This window comes from Puntigrus tetrazona, chromosome 1 (genome assembly GCF_018831695.1).
Source record: "Puntigrus tetrazona isolate hp1 chromosome 1, ASM1883169v1, whole genome shotgun sequence".
Taxonomy (NCBI): Eukaryota; Metazoa; Chordata; class Actinopteri; order Cypriniformes; family Cyprinidae; genus Puntigrus; species Puntigrus tetrazona.
This window is the reverse complement of record NC_056699.1, coordinates 29,697,571-29,714,462: the sequence shown is the minus strand read 5'-3', so window position 1 is coordinate 29,714,462 and position 16,892 is coordinate 29,697,571. Positions and strand designations below refer to the sequence as shown.

Genomic DNA, 16,892 nt, shown 5'->3' with positions numbered 1-16,892 from the left:
GTATCCAAATTATGACCAATGCTTTCAAGGTCTAATGCAGGAATGTTCATTTGTGTGTTTATGACCTCTAGATTAGATTATTGTAATGCTTTTTTGGGTGGCATCTACGCTAATATTAGTCTTGTCTCTTTCCTATTTTATTTCTCATTTTGTATCCATATTCAAGCACCCAGAGACCAGAACACCTAGATGTGCCCCGTGGATAGATCACCAGATCCTGATGCACACATACACACTAAGTTAATTACACTATCTGACATACCTGCGTTTAAAATTGAACTGGATGTTACGTGCTGGACATCCGGTCAGAGCAGAACTGGCTCCAACTGAGCCTGGTTTCTCCCAAGGTTTTTTTTTTTTTTCCTCCATTCTGCATGGATGAGGTTTTGGTTTCTTGCTGCTGTCCCCTCTTGGCTTTGCGTGTTGTGACTAATTCTAATTTTCAGCGAGTATCGTTGAATTGATTACAGGGGTCTCTGCATTTAATAAAAAATTGTTTAATCTCATCACTATACAATGAAATATCTTATCATTGTATTCTTCTACTTTATACTGTTCAGTGCTTTGATACAATCTGTGTTGTTAAAAGCGTTATATAAATTAAAATGATTGATTGATATCGTTCACGAGTGAAATATGGCATACCTTAAAGCTCAGTACTGGGGCAGATCTTTTTCCCAAACTCTAGAACAATCTCCCTAACGCTGTTCGGGAAGCAGACACATTCTGTCAGTATAAATCTAGATTAAAGACACATCTTTTTAACCTAGCCTACAAATTACACACTTTTATCATTTGAATCCGTCAAAGGATTCCTTTATAAAACACAATGTACTTGTTACATCGTAAAATCAAAATGGCATCTACGATAATGTTAGACTTGTTTATTTCTTATTCTGTTTCTCAGTTCATATCCAGATCAGATGGTGGATCAGCACCCAGAGATGATGTACACCTGAAACCAGAAGACCTAGATGACCCCGTGGACAGGTCACCGGAACCAGAGCCAAACACACACATACAAAATAAGTTCTTTACACAATCTAACATAGCAGCGTTTAAATTGAACTGGCCGGACACCCAGTACTTAATTTCCAGAGGAGACCTGGCCCCAACTGAGCCTGGTTTCTCCCAAGTTTTTTTCTCCATTTTGTATGGATGGTGTTTTGGTTTTGTTGTGGAAATTTCATTTTAGTTTAATTTTTACTCTCAATACAAGAAATGAATGAGCTTGCAAGAGAGGTTTTCATTGAAGGCCCTAGTTATACCAAGATAGGACATTTAGGGTCTGGGTTATAATTATAGTGATAGGGTGGTGACCTCTAGGGCTCTATACTGGGAAGGTATCTTTAAAAGGCAATTCATGACTCTTCTTTCAATCTCTGACCCATGTGTGGAAAAATACTATTGTTAAGAATGATAACCTTGAGGGATATAGCAGGCAAAAGGCAGGACCGCCCTGTCTTTGTCGACTCGACAGCAAACTGTGTTTTTCTGTACTACTGTCTGACCTTCTTGCAAGAATAAAATCCTTAAAGACCATTTATTCAGTTTGTTTCTTACCTTTGAGAGCTGTTTTTTAAAATTGTCACAATTCCTTGACGCTGTCATCTCTGGCTTAGTTGGGGACACTTAATTTATAGCGATTATCATTAATTTGATTACAGAGACTGTCTTTGGATTTAATAATAAATTGTTAAATCTCGTCATTTTACATCCCTTTCATTGTATTCTCCAATTTGATACTGTTCAGTGATTGATTGATACATTGCTATCAATATATTCTCCTGTTTGACACGGTTCACTGCTTTCACACTTAAAAGCACTATATAAATAAAATGGAATAATAAACTTTAATAAATTGAATTAATATTTAGGAAGAAGATGAAGAAAATAATATAATTTCAGAATTTATTGAAACAGAAACTACCTTGAAAATTTGGTACTCCTACAAATAGTCTACACTTTTTTGAATAACAAAGGCATAGTGCACAACTACAACAAATTTCTAGATTTTTACAACTGAAATCAAAAAAAAAATTATATAGTGTTTTTAAACCATTGAAATGCATCTATCTTTTTATTTACAATGCCTTGTATTTTAATTTATTTATTATCCAAAAAAGAAAAGCTAAAATGCAGGTTTTAGGTTTTGCTAAAAGTACATAATTATTCATATTTTAATTGCATAAATGCAAGAGTAATGTTTTATGAAAGCACATAATAGAGATTTAATTATATTAATTGTAGGCTTAAATGTGATAATTGGAGTACAGCATTGCATAATTACAGAATTACTTAATCCCATAGCAGAAGCAGAAGCAGAAGCATAAACAGCATACTAGACAGAATCCGTGTAACAGCCGATGATGTTAACATTACAGGAACACTTTGTGATGTCTGAGTTTGGCTGGTGGTTGAAGTTGAGTCTTGCTGTTGCACTGAAAGTATAAGTAAACAAGCATGAAACAGTTAATGAATGAACAATCCATTATTCAACAATTCAAGCAAACCATTTGCTACATTAAAAACCATTTTGAGACAATGAGGAAACTCACCAACAGTAATGCTAGAAGGAATCACGCCAAGGAAGACTTTTGATTCAGCAATTGCTGTCTTAAGAGATTCTTCAATGCTTGTTGCATATGGAACTACAGTCTGGTTTTTAAAAATAAGTTCTGTATCCACACCCACTGACCCAGGCCTTAAAAAGAAATATTAGACATCACAATACATAAACTAGTACAATAAATATTGAGGGTTAGGGTGTGAGTACATTGAGTGTGTTTTGCTGCCACTTGAGATCAGGCTGTTTGTCTGTTTTGTCCTGTTTAAATGTCTTGCTTAGTTTTTTACTTAATTCACGAATAATTAGATTTTGTTAATTTAATTTGAATTAACATTTGGTTCGAGCAACCTTTGAGTTTAAAGCAGCTTTTGCCCTCTATGCATTTGACCATAACTTTTCAGTTAAAATTAAATTAAATTAAATTCTAACTTGAAGCAGTGCATACTGGTTAAACATTTTGTCTGGCTAGAGATGACGCCACATGATTTCAACCAAAGTGCAGTGAGAGCATCACCAGCTGACACAGCCTGTGCAGTATCTCCATAGCATATGCAGAAGTGCTGATGACTACTGTTTTATGACTGGCCAGATTAACAGTGATAACGTGTTTCAGGTTTAACATATTCAATCCCAATAATGGCCACAAATCTGTGTTTTTAGAACAGTCAAAGCTTTTTTGTTTTTTCAAATGACCACTTTTAACCTAACACTCTTGCACAGTACTTTACATGTATACACATGCATGCACTCTACACACGAACCCTACCCTTTGATATGGCTACAATATTACAACCAAAATTGTATATCCAGTTGAGAACTGGCCTCTTGATATAACCTGGTTTCTCCCTTATCCAACATTACTATTATACAGCAGAATTGATTTTTGTGTGTGTTATTAAATTTAAAAAACATTAAATTAAAATTACCTTTTTTTCCTGTTGCGTATTGTATAAAGCACTAAATAAATAAAGGTGACTTTTTTTATTCATCTCTGACTTACACATTACAGGAATAAAGATATTTTGTAATGTGCCTTATGTATTTTGAATGAGTATTATGGCAGGACTTTCATTTCATCTACTTAGGAATGGGCAATATAACTAAAGGTTTTTTATTATATTATATATATCTCTTTATAGGAATAATTTTCTTCCATGGAATTGATAACAGCTAGTAGACAAACTACTATAATTAAACTAAATGTTTGATTGTTTACATCACAAAAATATGAAAACTATATAATTTCTGAGCTTACATGATACTGGTGTGGCTGCATCGTGCTATTTATACATGCTCATACTGTGGACTACTTGAAGATACATCAGATAACCCTCCCTCCAACCCCCAGAACAGAACCAACAAATGTATTGCAAATATATTGTTAAAATTTGCGCACACATTTGAATTAGTCTGATTAAAGGAGAACTAGAAGGCTGAATCCTAACTGACCAGAGGAGGAGTTGGGCAACGCAAAAACACTGATAATACTCACAGAATGTATATATGGATGCTTAGATAAGTGTCAACTGACGTGAGTTTGACAAACAATACCTGCCAGAACTAATGCTACACTAGATGTTTCTACTTGTGGAAGACTACTGGCATAATTTTTCAATTGGTAACACCAAACTAGAAAGAAAGATATGAGAGTTTGGTACCAGAATCTTATCACGTAGCATCTGAGGAAGTGGATCCCATAAATTACCCGGTAGATTTGATTGAGCTACAGAAACACAAAAAGAAACAAAATTACACTAAATTCACAGATGTAGTTTAGATGGAATTAAGATTAAAATATTCCTTTAACAACCTCAATAGTTATGTTTCTGGACAGGATCTGATACTCCACAGAAGCAGGATTATTGTAAGCATCAATGTATTGTCTTTGCAAACGGATCTGCAGAATAACAAATCCCTCGCCTTGCACTGCTGATCCTGTGGAAGCTTTAGTTGATAAGTGAGTAGTTTGCAGTGAAGATGTGGTTGAGGTGGTGACAACGTTAGAGTGTGATGAATTTGAAAATATTACAGATGTGGTGACATGATTACTAGCTGCACTGGATGGAGATGGACTAGAAAGAACAGTTGTTGCATTGTTTGAATGGCCAACTGGAGCAGTTGTGATTGGCATATTGGTTGAAACTGTAATATTTGTTGGATTAGAAATGACTTTGCTTGGCAGATTAGTAGAGATCGTGGTGTAGATCTTATCAGGCATAATAACTGTATTTGAGGGGTAGGTTGTCACTGTGGAGGTGGAAGAGCCTGGCTGAACAGTTGTATTTGAAAGATTTTCGGGAACTGTAGTAGTTGACGGACCATTGGGAATAGTCATGTTTAATTGTTCAGTAGGACCGGAGATACTTGAATTGTCATTAGGAACAGTTCTATTTGAAAGATCAGTAGGAACTATTGTGGGTAATAGAATGGGAAGAGTCTGACTGTTTGAAAGGCCTAGAGGAATCGTTGTGCTTGACTGATTAGTAGATATTGCAGGGTGGGTGGTACCAATAGGAAAAGCAGTGCTTGATAGATCAGTATGATCTGCTGTGATTGAAGAATGAGTTGTGTCTGATAAATCAGTAGTGACCTTAGTGGTAAAGGGAGCATTAGGATCTGCTGATTGATTAGTAGAATCTCTAGTAATGAAAGAGGCAGTTGGGGCACTTGTAATTGACAATTCAGTAGGAACTGCAGTGTTTGAGGTTCCAGTATGAACAGTTGTGCTTGATTGATCCATAAGGACCTCATTGTTTGAAGAATAATTAGTAGTAGTTGTGTTTATTCGACTGGCAGTGTTATTTGGTCCAGGGGAAACTTTTGAGACTGATGGACCAGTAGTGACACTAGTATCTGCAAAACCAGTAGGTGATATTGTGCTTGACAGTTTAGCAGGAACTACAGTGGTGGATGTTTTACTATAAATATTTGTGCTCTGCCTGTTAGTGGGAACTGCACTGTTTGAAATATGATTAGAAAGAGTTGTTCTTGAAAGATGTATGAGGACATCAGTGGTTGAGATATTAGAAGGAACAGTGGAGTATGATTGATTAATAGGAACTGAAGAAGTCGTAGACTTCACAGGACCAGATGATTTTGATGACTCTGAAATATCTGGCATTGTGATGGGACCAGCAGAAGCAGCTGTGCTTGATTTATCCATAAGGACCTCATTGTTTGAAGAATAATTAGAAGTAGTTGTGTTTATTCGACTGGCAGTGTTATTTGGTCCAGGGTAAACTTTTGAGACCGACGGATCTGTAGTGACTGTAGTGTCTGTAAAACCAATAGGTGACATTATGCTTGACAGATCAGCAGGAACTACACTGGTGGATGTTTCACTATAAATATTTGTGCTCTGCCTATCAGTGAGAATGGCACTGTTTGAAATATGATTGCGAAGAGTTGTTCTTGAAAGATGTGCAAAGACTTCAGTAGTGGAACCAACAGTAACAGATGATTTTGATGATCCTGAAATATCTGGTGTTGTGATGGGACCAGTAGAAGCAGTTGTGTCTGACAGAACTGCAGTAATTAAGGTATGATCAGTTGTCCTTGGTTGCTCAATATAATCTGTAGTACTTGATCCAACAGTTTTACTAGTTTGATTAGTTAAAACTGCAGTGATTGAGGAATCACTATGATCCCCAGTGCTTGGATGGGCATTACGAGTAGTGTTTGGTAAATGAGCAGGATCTGCTGTGCTTAATGTTCCAGGAGGAGCAGTTATGCTTGATTTTTGAGTAGGAACTGCTATGGGACCATTAGAAGATGAAGTACTTGACGGATGAGTGTCACCTGTTGTGTTTGATGAACCAACTGTGACTGATGGACCAGTAGTGACAGAGGTGTCTGAAATATTTGTAGGAACTACTATGGTTGAAGGATTAGGAACTACAGTGATTGAAACATAATTAGGGGGAGCTGTGCTCCAAAGATCAGGAGGTATAACACTAGAAATAACTGGTGCTGCAGTAGATAATGTTTGCAGAACATTTTGTGATGACTGGGTTTGTCTGGTTGTCAAATTTGAGTCATCTTGATTCACTGAAAGAACATGAAAATTGTTATTAATCAGCCATTGCAAGAAAGATTACAGCAAAAATATTACCTGCATTTAAACAGTTTTAGAGAACGAGGAACTCACCAACAATGATACTGGCAGGAATAATGTCAAGAAACACTTTTGATTCCACAATTGCTGACTTAAGATTGTCTTCAATGCTTTCTTTATTTGGAAGCACAGTGTCACTTTTAAAAATAAGCTGCATATCCGCACCCACTGACCCAGGCCTAGAGAGAAAGATATTTTACATTATTATACATGTAAAAGTTCCTAAATTACTTTTGGATTTTGATATTCATTTGTAAAAGTATTTTACACATCACAGTATTTCAATATGTGATGACCCTTAACCACAAACGTAATTATGCATCACCTAATCTTTACAAATACAGAGAAGTGCCATAGAGGAAAAGGACCTGAGTCAGGACAAGACTGTGCAAAAATGGCAAGATCAACCATATCAAAACCTAGTGTTAATTTAACATCAGGGATTTTGTTGTGTTGCTTTGTTGGGGACACGATTTGATTGCATAAATACTAATTTAAACCAAACTGAGCTGGACAATGATGTGAAGTTCAATAATGAAATTGAAAATTGAGTTTTTAATTTGTCATTTTACATTACCGACTCTATACTCTCCTATTGGATACTGTTAAGTGCTTTGACACAGTCTGTATTATTTAAAGCGCTATACAAGTAAAGGTGACTTGACTTCCCTGATGGACCCGACAGTCCTAACACTGATTCAACATGTTGAATCAAGCAAAATGTCACCGATGTGAGCCCGAAGAGTAGAACACAACAAGCAAACTAACCTGACCATTGCTCAACAGCTGGCTTGGTCTGTCCCAGCCTGAGTCACAAAGGGTTGTATTTTGACACTCCTATGGTTTCTATACATATGACTTTAAGACCTCTTATGGCTCCACTTCTATTGTAAAGTTTGCTGATGATACTGTGGTTTTAAGCCTCATCACCAACAATGAGACTCACAAGGTCTCACTTCATCTTTAGATGAAGTACAATGTATATTGATGGCCATTAACTGGTGACAAAACAACTTACAGAAAAAAGGACTATTAACATATTGGTAATATAAATTTAAAATTTTGGACTTTTTTTCTCAGAAAAAAATAAAATAAAATAATAATAATCTTGGCTTTCGATGAAAATGCTTGCTAATCTGTGCATGACATGAAAGTGCACATTTCCTTTTGTGACACCTGACCAGCAGAGGGAGGTTCATCAAAGAGCCTGCATCATCATCTCTGTATCCATCATGTCTGAATCTGCTCAGTGATCTCATTTTTATTGTACTTAGCATTTATTGCAGCATGCAGGAACATCTGAATAAACATTTTAATAGATAGGGTAACATTTTGAATTAAATACTTTGATATAATATATAAAAGCCTTGTACCAGAATCTCATTAAGTAGCATCTAAGAAATTGTGGCTCATAAAATTTCCAGTAGAAGTGATTCAGCTAAAACAAAAGAAAAGAAATAAATGTAAACTATAACATACAAATACATGTCACTGTAAACATAATTTCACCAGAATTAGGAAAAATGACCATTTTACTATAACTAAAACAAAACTTTAAATACCTCCATTGTGATGTTTCTGGATAGAGTCTGATACTCCAGTGAAGCAGGATTACTGTAAGCATCAATATACTGTATATGCACACGGATCTGCAGAATAACAAATACTTCGCCTTGCACTGCTGGACCTGTGGAGGCCTTGGCTGGTAGTTGAGTGGTTGACTTTTGAGATGTAGTTGCAGAAGTAACATATTTAGTGCCTATGGGTAAGGGAGTATTTTTCTGAAGACAAGCTATGGCAAATGTGAAGAAAAAATACATTAATAAACAAACATTAAAAATAAAGAATTTTTTCAATATTACGTAAAAGTAAGTCTATGGTTAAAGTTTGGAAAAATTTTTAAAAGCTTAAGTCTTAAATCAAATTCCCCTACCTGTTTGATTATTTAATTTCAGGTAACCAAACAGCACTGCAGAAAGCTCCTGTTGTCTCAGCAAAGTCATCTGGTCAAAGACCCTGCTCAGAGCCCTAACACTACAGTGCAAAGACCACAACAAAATGTAAAGACGAAGCTTCATTAATGCAGATTTTCCACACCCCCTCAACTTGCTTTAGAACCACCGTCACATTCTTGTTGACGGTGTTGCGAGAGGGTTGTTAGAGAGCGGTTACAAACTTAGGAAGCGCTACTTACATGATGTCAAAATCACTGCAGTCTGTGTTTAATGCTGCTGTTTGGAGCATCTCTGCAGTCAGGCTGGGAAGGAGATGGATCAGTTTCACCGTGAACCAGGACACCCAATCTTCGGTCCCAAAGTCGGCAAAATGAAGACTGATGATGGTGAAGGTTCGATTCATCATGATGTCCCTCACCACAGGGCTGACGTCCATAGCCTAGAGGAAACGACACACAGAAAGAGACTGTCACATCCGGAACTGTGCCACGAATGCACTTTAATATGTTTTGTTCCCAGCACACAAAATACGGCTCGTCATCGCAGACACTAGAACGTACCCCTGAGGTCTGGGTGAGATCCGCGAAGAACTCTTTGACATTTTGGAAGGGGTCGCGCGCCCAGACGTTCAAAGACCAAATTTATCAGAGCTGCGTTGTTCAGCGCTCCGGAGTCTAACGTCAGTTGAGCAACCTGAGAAGTGCTCAGAACGTCCAGAGCCTCAAACTACAGGGGAGAAAACAACAGCAGCATTAGAAATGACATGGTTTGGTCGAAACAGTTAAAGGAACCCCTGGGCAGCACGGCGGTCCGCTTACGCTGTCGAAGCCCGTGTTGATCTCCCGCAGGTCTTTGTAATCCACATAGACGGAGAATTTGCCAAAGCTGTCCTCAAGCCAAGCACTGAGGCTGCTGCTTTCGGACCCACAAGGTGAGCCTGCAACGATGATGCACAGGAAACGCATTAGGAGACGCAGACATTCACAGCCCCACGGCTGAGCGGGCATTTGGCACACTGCGCAAAAAAGGACGTACCCGAGGTGAATTTCTGTTTCAGGTAGCCCAACATGACTGGGGCAAGCTCTTGCTGTCTCAGCAAAGCCATCTGGTCAAAGGCCGCGCTCAGAGCCCCAACGCTGCAGTGCAAAGACCAAAACAAAAGGTGAGGGGCGATGCTTCATTAACGCAGACTTTCCAAAGCCGCTGAACTTGCTTTAGAGCCGCCAGCAGGTTTGTTTTGACAATGCTGTGAGGCGGCCGTTACAGAACGGTCACCAACTCAGGGAGCGCCACGTACATGAGGTGGTATTCGTTGCAGTCGGTGTTTAGCGTTGCTGTCTGGAGCATCTCTGCAGTCAGGCTGGGAAGGAGATGGATCAGTTTCACCGTGAACCAGGACACCCAATCAATCTTCGGTCCCAAAGTCGGCAAAATGAAGACTGATGATGGTGAAGGTTCGATTCATCATGATGTCCCTCACCACAGGGCTGACGTCCATAGCCTAGAGGAAACGACACACAGAAAGAGACTGTCACATCCGGAACTGTGCCACGAATGCACTTTAATATGTTTTGTTCCCAGCACACAAAATACGGCTCGTCATCGCAGACACTAGAACGTACCCCTGAGGTCTGGGTGAGATCCGCGAAGAACTCTTTGACATTTTGGAAGGGGTCGCGCGCTCCAGGCGTTCAAAGACCAAATTTATCAGAGCTGCGTTGTTCAGCGCTCCGGAGTCTAACGTCAGTTGAGCAACCTGAGAAGTGCTCAGAACGTCCAGAGCCTCAAACTACAGGGGAGAAAACAACAGCAGCATTAGAAATGACATGGTTTGGTCGAAACAGTTAAAGGAACCCCTGGGCAGCACGGCGGTCCGCTTACGCTGTCGAAGCCCGTGTTGATCTCCCGCAGGTCTTTGTAATCCACATAGACGGAGAATTTGCCAAAGCTGTCCTCAAGCCAAGCACTGAGGCTGCTGCTTTCGGACCCACAAGGTGAGCCTGCAACGATGATGCACAGGAACGCATTAGGAGACGCGCAGACATTCACAGCCCCACGGCTGAGCGGGCATTTGGCACACTGCGCAAAAAAGGACGTACCCGAGGTGAATTTCTGTTTCAGGTAGCCCAACATGACTGGGGCAAGCTCTTGCTGTCTCAGCAAAGCCATCTGGTCAAAGGCGCGCTCAGAGCCCCAACGCTGCAGTGCAAAGACCAAAACAAAAGGTGAGGGGCGATGCTTCATTAACGCAGACTTTCCAAAGCCGCTGAACTTGCTTTAGAGCCGCCAGCAGGTTTGTTTTGACAATGCTGTGAGGCGGCCGTTACAGAACGGTCACCAACTCAGGGAGCGCTACGTACATGAGGTGGTATTCGTTGCAGTCGGTGTTTAGCGTTGCTGTCTGGAGCATCTCTGCAGTCAGGCTGGGAAGGAGATGGATCAGTTTCACCGTGAACCAGGACACCCAATCTTCGGTCCCAAAGTCGGCAAAATGAAGACTGATGATGGTGAAGGTTCGATTCATCATGATGTCCCTCACCACAGGGCTGACGTCCATAGCCTAGAGGAAACGACACACAGAAAGAGACTGTCACATCCGGAACTGTGCCACGAATGCACTTTAATATGTTTTGTTCCCAGCACACAAAATACGGCTCGTCATCGCAGACACTAGAACGTACCCCTGAGGTCTGGGTGAGATCCGCGAAGAACTCTTTGACATTTTGGAAGGGGTCGCCGCGCTCCAGACGTTCAAAGACCAAATTTATCAGAGCTGCGTTGTTCAGCGCTCCGGAGTCTAACGTCAGTTGAGCAACCTGAGAAGTGCTCAGAACGTCCAGAGCCTCAAACTACAGGGGAGAAAACAACAGCAGCATTAGAAATGACATGGTTTGGTCGAAACAGTTAAAGGAACCCCTGGGCAGCACGGCGGTCCGCTTACGCTGTCGAAGCCCGTGTTGATCTCCCGCAGGTCTTTGTAATCCACATAGACGGAGAATTTGCCAAAGCTGTCCTCAAGCCAAGCACTGAGGCTGCTGCTTTCGGACCCACAAGGTGAGCCTGCAACGATGATGCACAGGAAACGCATTAGGAGACGCAGACATTCACAGCCCCACGGCTGAGCGGGCATTTGGCACACTGCGCAAAAAAGGACGTACCCGAGGTGAATTTCTGTTTCAGGTAGCCCAACATGACTGGGGCAAGCTCTTGCTGTCTCAGCAAAGCCATCTGGTCAAAGGCCGCGCTCAGAGCCCCAACGCTGCAGTGCAAAGACCAAAACAAAAGGTGAGGGGCGATGCTTCATTAACGCAGACTTTCCAAAGCCGCTGAACTTGCTTTAGAGCCGCCAGCAGGTTTGTTTTGACAATGCTGTGAGGCGGCCGTTACAGAACGGTCACCAACTCAGGGAGCGCTACGTACATGAGGTGGTATTCGTTGCAGTCGGTGTTTAGCGTTGCTGTCTGGAGCATCTCTGCAGTCAGGCTGGGAAGGAGATGGATCAGTTTCACCGTGAACCAGGACACCCAATCTTCGGTCCCAAAGTCGGCAAAATGAAGACTGATGATGGTGAAGGTTCGATTCATCATGATGTCCCTCACCACAGGGCTGACGTCCATAGCCTAGAGGAAACGACACACAGAAAGAGACTGTCACATCCGGAACTGTGCCACGAATGCACTTTAATGTGTTTTGTTCCCAGCACACAAAATACGGCTCGTCATCGCAGACACTAGAACGTACCCCTGAGGTCTGGGTGAGATCCGCGAAGAACTCTTTGACATTTTGGAAGGGGTCGCCGCGCTCCAGACGTTCAAAGACCAAATTTATCAGAGCTGCGTTGTTCAGCGCTCCGGAGTCTAACGTCAGTTGAGCAACCTGAGAAGTGCTCAGAACGTCCAGAGCCTCAAACTACAGGGGAGAAAACAACAGCAGCATTAGAAATGACATGGTTTGGTCGAAACAGTTAAAGGAACCCCTGGGCAGCACGGCGGTCCGCTTACGCTGTCGAAGCCCGTGTTGATCTCCCGCAGGTCTTTGTAATCCACATAGACGGAGAATTTGCCAAAGCTGTCCTCAAGCCAAGCACTGAGGCTGCTGCTTTCGGACCCACAAGGTGAGCCTGCAACGATGATGCACAGGAAACGCATTAGAGACGCAGACATTCACAGCCCCACGGCTGAGCGGGCATTTGGCACACTGCGCAAAAAAGGACGTACCCGAGGTGAATTTCTGTTTCAGGTAGCCCAACATGACTGGGGCAAGCTCTTGCTGTCTCAGCAAAGCCATCTGGTCAAAGGCCGCGCTCAGAGCCCCAACGCTGCAGTGCAAAGACCAAAACAAAAGGTGAGGGGCGATGCTTCATTAACGCAGACTTTCCAAAGCCGCTGAACTTGCTTTAGAGCCGCCAGCAGGTTTGTTTTGACAATGCTGTGAGGCGGCCGTTACAGAACGGTCACCAACTCAGGGGCGCTACGTACATGAGGTGGTATTCGTTGCAGTCGGTGTTTAGCGTTGCTGTCTGGAGCATCTCTGCAGTCAGGCTGGGAAGGAGATGGATCAGTTTCACCGTGAACCAGGACACCCAATCTTCGGTCCCAAAGTCGGCAAAATGAAGACTGATGATGGTGAAGGTTCGATTCATCATGATGTCCTCACCACAGGGCTGACGTCCATAGCCTAGAGGAAACGACACACAGAAAGAGACTGTCACATCCGGAACTGTGCCACGAATGCACTTTAATATGTTTTGTTCCCAGCACACAAAATACGGCTCGTCATCGCAGACACTAGAACGTACCCCTGAGGTCTGGGTGAGATCCGCGAAGAACTCTTTGACATTTTGGAAGGGGTCGCCGCGCTCCAGACGTTCAAAGACCAAATTTATCAGAGCTGCGTTGTTCAGCGCTCCGGAGTCTAACGTCAGTTGAGCAACCTGAGAAGTGCTCAGAACGTCCAGAGCCTCAAACTACAGGGGAGAAAACAACAGCAGCATTAGAAATGACATGGTTTGGTCGAAACAGTTAAAGGAACCCCTGGGCAGCACGGCGGTCCGCTTACGCTGTCGAAGCCCGTGTTGATCTCCCGCAGGTCTTTGTAATCCACATAGACGGAGAATTTGCCAAAGCTGTCCTCAAGCCAAGCACTGAGGCTGCTGCTTTCGGACCCACAAGGTGAGCCTGCAACGATGATGCACAGGAAACGCATTAGGAGACGCAGACATTCACAGCCCCACGGCTGAGCGGGCATTTGGCACACTGCGCAAAAAAGGACGTACCCGAGGTGAATTTCTGTTTCAGGTAGCCCAACATGACTGGGGCAAGCTCTTGCTGTCTCAGCAAAGTCATCTGGTCAAAGGCCGCGCTCAGAGCCCCAACGCTGCAGTGCAAAGACCAAAACAAAAGGTGAGGGGCGATGCTTCATTAACGCAGACTTTCCAAAGCCGCTGAACTTGCTTTAGAGCCGCCAGCAGGTTTGTTTTGACAATGCTGTGAGGCGGCCGTTACAGAACGGTCACCAACTCAGGAGCGCTACGTACATGAGGTGGTATTCGTTGCAGTCGGTGTTTAGCGTTGCTGTCTGGAGCATCTCTGCAGTCAGGCTGGGAAGGAGATGGATCAGTTTCACCGTGAACCAGGACACCCAATCTTCGGTCCCAAAGTCGGCAAAATGAAGACTGATGATGGTGAAGGTTCGATTCATCATGATGTCCTCACCACAGGGCTGACGTCCATAGCCTAGAGGAAACGACACACAGAAAGAGACTGTCACATCCGGAACTGTGCCACGAATGCACTTTAATATGTTTTGTTCCCAGCACACAAAATACGGCTCGTCATCGCAGACACTAGAACGTACCCCTGAGGTCTGGGTGAGATCCGCGAAGAACTCTTTGACATTTTGGAAGGGGTCGCGCGCGCTCCAGACGTTCAAAGACCAAATTTATCAGAGCTGCGTTGTTCAGCGCTCCGAGTCTAACGTCAGTTGAGCAACCTGAGAAGTGCTCAGAACGTCCAGAGCCTCAAACTACAGGGAGAAAACAACAGCAGCATTAGAAATGACATGGTTTGGTCGAAACAGTTAAAGGAACCCTGGGCAGCACGGCGGTCCGCTTACGCTGTCGAAGCCCGTGTTGATCTCCGCAGGTCTTTGTAATCCACATAGACGGAGAATTTGCCAAAGCTGTCCTCAAGCCAAGCACTGAGGCTGCTGCTTTCGGACCCACAAGGTGAGCCTGCAACGATGATGCACAGGAAACGCATTAGGAGACGCAGACATTCACAGCCCCACGGCTGAGCGGGCATTTGGCACACTGCGCAAAAAAGGACGTACCCGAGGTGAATTTCTGTTTCAGGTAGCCCAACATGACTGGGGCAAGCTCTTGCTGTCTCAGCAAAGCCATCTGGTCAAAGGCCGCGCTCAGAGCCCCAACGCTGCAGTGCAAAGACCAAAACAAAAAGGTGAGGCGATGCTTCATTAACGCAGACTTTCCAAAGCCGCTGAACTTGCTTTAGAGCCGCCAGCAGGTTTGTTTTGACAATGCTGTGAGGCGGCCGTTACAGAACGGTCACCAACTCAGGGAGCGCTACGTACATGAGGTGGTATTCGTTGCAGTCGGTGTTTAGCGTTGCTGTCTGGAGCATCTCTGCAGTCAGGCTGGGAAGGAGATGGATCAGTTTCACCGTGAACCAGGACACCCAATCTTCGGTCCCAAAGTCGGCAAAATGAAGACTGATGATGGTGAAGGTTCGATTCATCATGATGTCCCTCACCACAGGGCTGACGTCCATAGCCTAGAGGAAACGACACACAGAAAGAGACTGTCACATCCGGAACTGTGCCACGAATGCACTTTAATGTGTTTTGTTCCCAGCACACAAAATACGGCTCGTCATCGCAGACACTAGAACGTACCCCTGAGGTCTGGGTGAGATCCGCGAAGAACTCTTTGACATTTTGGAAGGGTCGCCGCGCGCTCCAGGCGTTCAAAGACCAAATTTATCAGAGCTGCGTTGTTCAGCGCTCCGGAGTCTAACGTCAGTTGAGCAACCTGAGAAGTGCTCAGAACGTCCAGAGCCTCAAACTACAGGGGAGAAAACAACAGCAGCATTAGAAATGACATGGTTTGGTCGAAACAGTTAAAGGAACCCCTGGGCAGCACGGCGGTCCGCTTACGCTGTCGAAGCCCGTGTTGATCTCCCGCAGGTCTTTGTAATCCACATAGACGGAGAATTTGCCAAAGCTGTCCTCAAGCCAAGCACTGAGGCTGCTGCTTTCGGACCCACAAGGTGAGCCTGCAACGATGATGCACAGGAAACGCATTAGGAGCGCGAGACATTCACAGCCCCACGGCTGAGCGGGCATTTGGCACACTGCGCAAAAAAGGACGTACCCGAGGTGAATTTCTGTTTCAGGTAGCCCAACATGACTGGGGCAAGCTCTTGCTGTCTCAGCAAAGCCATCTGGTCAAAGGTCGCTCAGAGCCCCAACGCTGCAGTGCAAAGACCAAAACAAAAGGTGAGGGGCGATGCTTCATTAACGCAGACTTTCCAAAGCCGCTGAACTTGCTTTAGAGCCGCCAGCAGGTTTGTTTTGACAATGCTGTGAGGCGGCCGTTACAGAACGGTCACCAACTCAGGGAGCGCCACGTACATGAGGTGGTATTCGTTGCAGTCGGTGTTTAGCGTTGCTGTCTGGAGCATCTCTGCAGTCAGGCTGGGAAGGAGATGGATCAGTTTCACCGTGAACCAGGACACCCAATCTTCGGTCCCAAAGTCGGCAAAATGAAGACTGATGATGGTGAAGGTTCGATTCATCATGATGTCCCTCACCACAGGGCTGACGTCCATAGCCTAGAGGAAACGACACACAGAAAGAGACTGTCACATCGGAACTGTGCCACGAATGCACTTTAAATGTTTTGTTCCCAGCACACAAAATACGGCTCGTCATCGCAGACACTAGAACGTACCCCTGAGGTCTGGGTGAGATCCGCGAAGAACTCTTTGACATTTTGGAAGGGGTCGCCGCGCTCCAGACGTTCAAAGACCAAATTTATCAGAGCTGCGTTGTTCAGCGCTCCGGAGTCTAACGTCAGTTGAGCAACCTGAGAAGTGCTCAGAACGTCCAGAGCCTCAAACTACAGGGGAGAAAACAACAGCATCATTAGAAATGACATGGTTTGGTCGAAACAGTTAAAGGAACCCCTGGGCAGCACGGCGGTCCGCTTACGCTGTCGAAGCCCGTGTTGATCTCC

At 43.7% G+C, this 16,892-nt stretch overlaps 2 protein-coding genes across 2 annotated transcripts; both read right to left on the bottom strand.

Annotated features, from left to right (window-relative positions):
- Nucleotides 1-1,932: 1,932 nt before the first annotated feature.
- On the bottom strand, nucleotides 1,933-9,244 carry LOC122355696 (mucin-5AC-like). The gene is made up of 10 exons (XM_043254279.1): nucleotides 9,199-9,244; nucleotides 8,878-9,077; nucleotides 8,617-8,717; nucleotides 8,246-8,475; nucleotides 8,057-8,121; nucleotides 6,717-6,862; nucleotides 4,380-6,616; nucleotides 4,228-4,292; nucleotides 2,559-2,704; nucleotides 1,933-2,441 (listed from the first exon to the last, which is right to left on the bottom strand). The coding sequence occupies exons 2-10, from the start codon at nucleotides 9,072-9,074 to the stop codon at nucleotides 2,299-2,301; spliced, it is 3,330 nt and encodes a 1,109-aa protein (XP_043110214.1). The 5' UTR covers nucleotides 9,075-9,077; nucleotides 9,199-9,244; the 3' UTR covers nucleotides 1,933-2,298.
- A 1,550-nt stretch (nucleotides 9,245-10,794) lies between these two features.
- Nucleotides 10,795-14,341, bottom strand: LOC122349577. Its single transcript, XM_043245684.1, has 14 exons — nucleotides 14,175-14,341; nucleotides 13,914-14,014; nucleotides 13,697-13,815; nucleotides 13,427-13,604; nucleotides 13,117-13,315; nucleotides 12,856-12,956; nucleotides 12,640-12,758; nucleotides 12,380-12,547; nucleotides 12,059-12,258; nucleotides 11,797-11,897; nucleotides 11,580-11,698; nucleotides 11,320-11,487; nucleotides 10,999-11,198; nucleotides 10,795-10,837 (listed from the first exon to the last, which is right to left on the bottom strand). The coding sequence occupies exons 1-14, from the start codon at nucleotides 14,339-14,341 to the stop codon at nucleotides 10,795-10,797; spliced, it is 1,983 nt and encodes a 660-aa protein (XP_043101619.1).
- Between the last annotated feature and the right edge of the window lie 2,551 nt (nucleotides 14,342-16,892).

What these genes read in the sequence shown, in the direction of transcription:
- LOC122349577 (XM_043245684.1), bottom strand. Translation starts at nt 14,341, where the DNA reads ATGATGAATCGAACCTTCACCATCATCAGTCTTCATTTTGCCGACTTT. An exon ending in TGCAACGAATACCACCTCAT is followed by an intron (nt 14,015 to 14,174) that starts GTACGTAGCGCT and finishes TTTGCACTGCAG; the next exon opens with CGTTGGGGCTCTGAGCGCGG. An exon ending in TGCAACGAATACCACCTCAT is followed by an intron (nt 12,957 to 13,116) that starts GTACGTAGCGCC and finishes TTTGCACTGCAG; the next exon opens with CGTTGGGGCTCTGAGCGCGG.
- LOC122355696 (XM_043254279.1), bottom strand. Translation starts at nt 9,074, where the DNA reads ATGGACGTCAGCCCTGTGGTGAGGGACATCATGATGAATCGAACCTTC. An exon ending in CCAGAAACATAACTATTGAG is followed by an intron (nt 4,293 to 4,379) that starts GTTGTTAAAGGA and finishes GTGTTTCTGTAG; the next exon opens with CTCAATCAAATCTACCGGGT. An exon ending in TGCTACGTGATAAGATTCTG is followed by an intron (nt 2,705 to 4,227) that starts GTACCAAACTCT and finishes TTTCTTTTTAAG; the next exon opens with GCCTGGGTCAGTGGGTGTGG.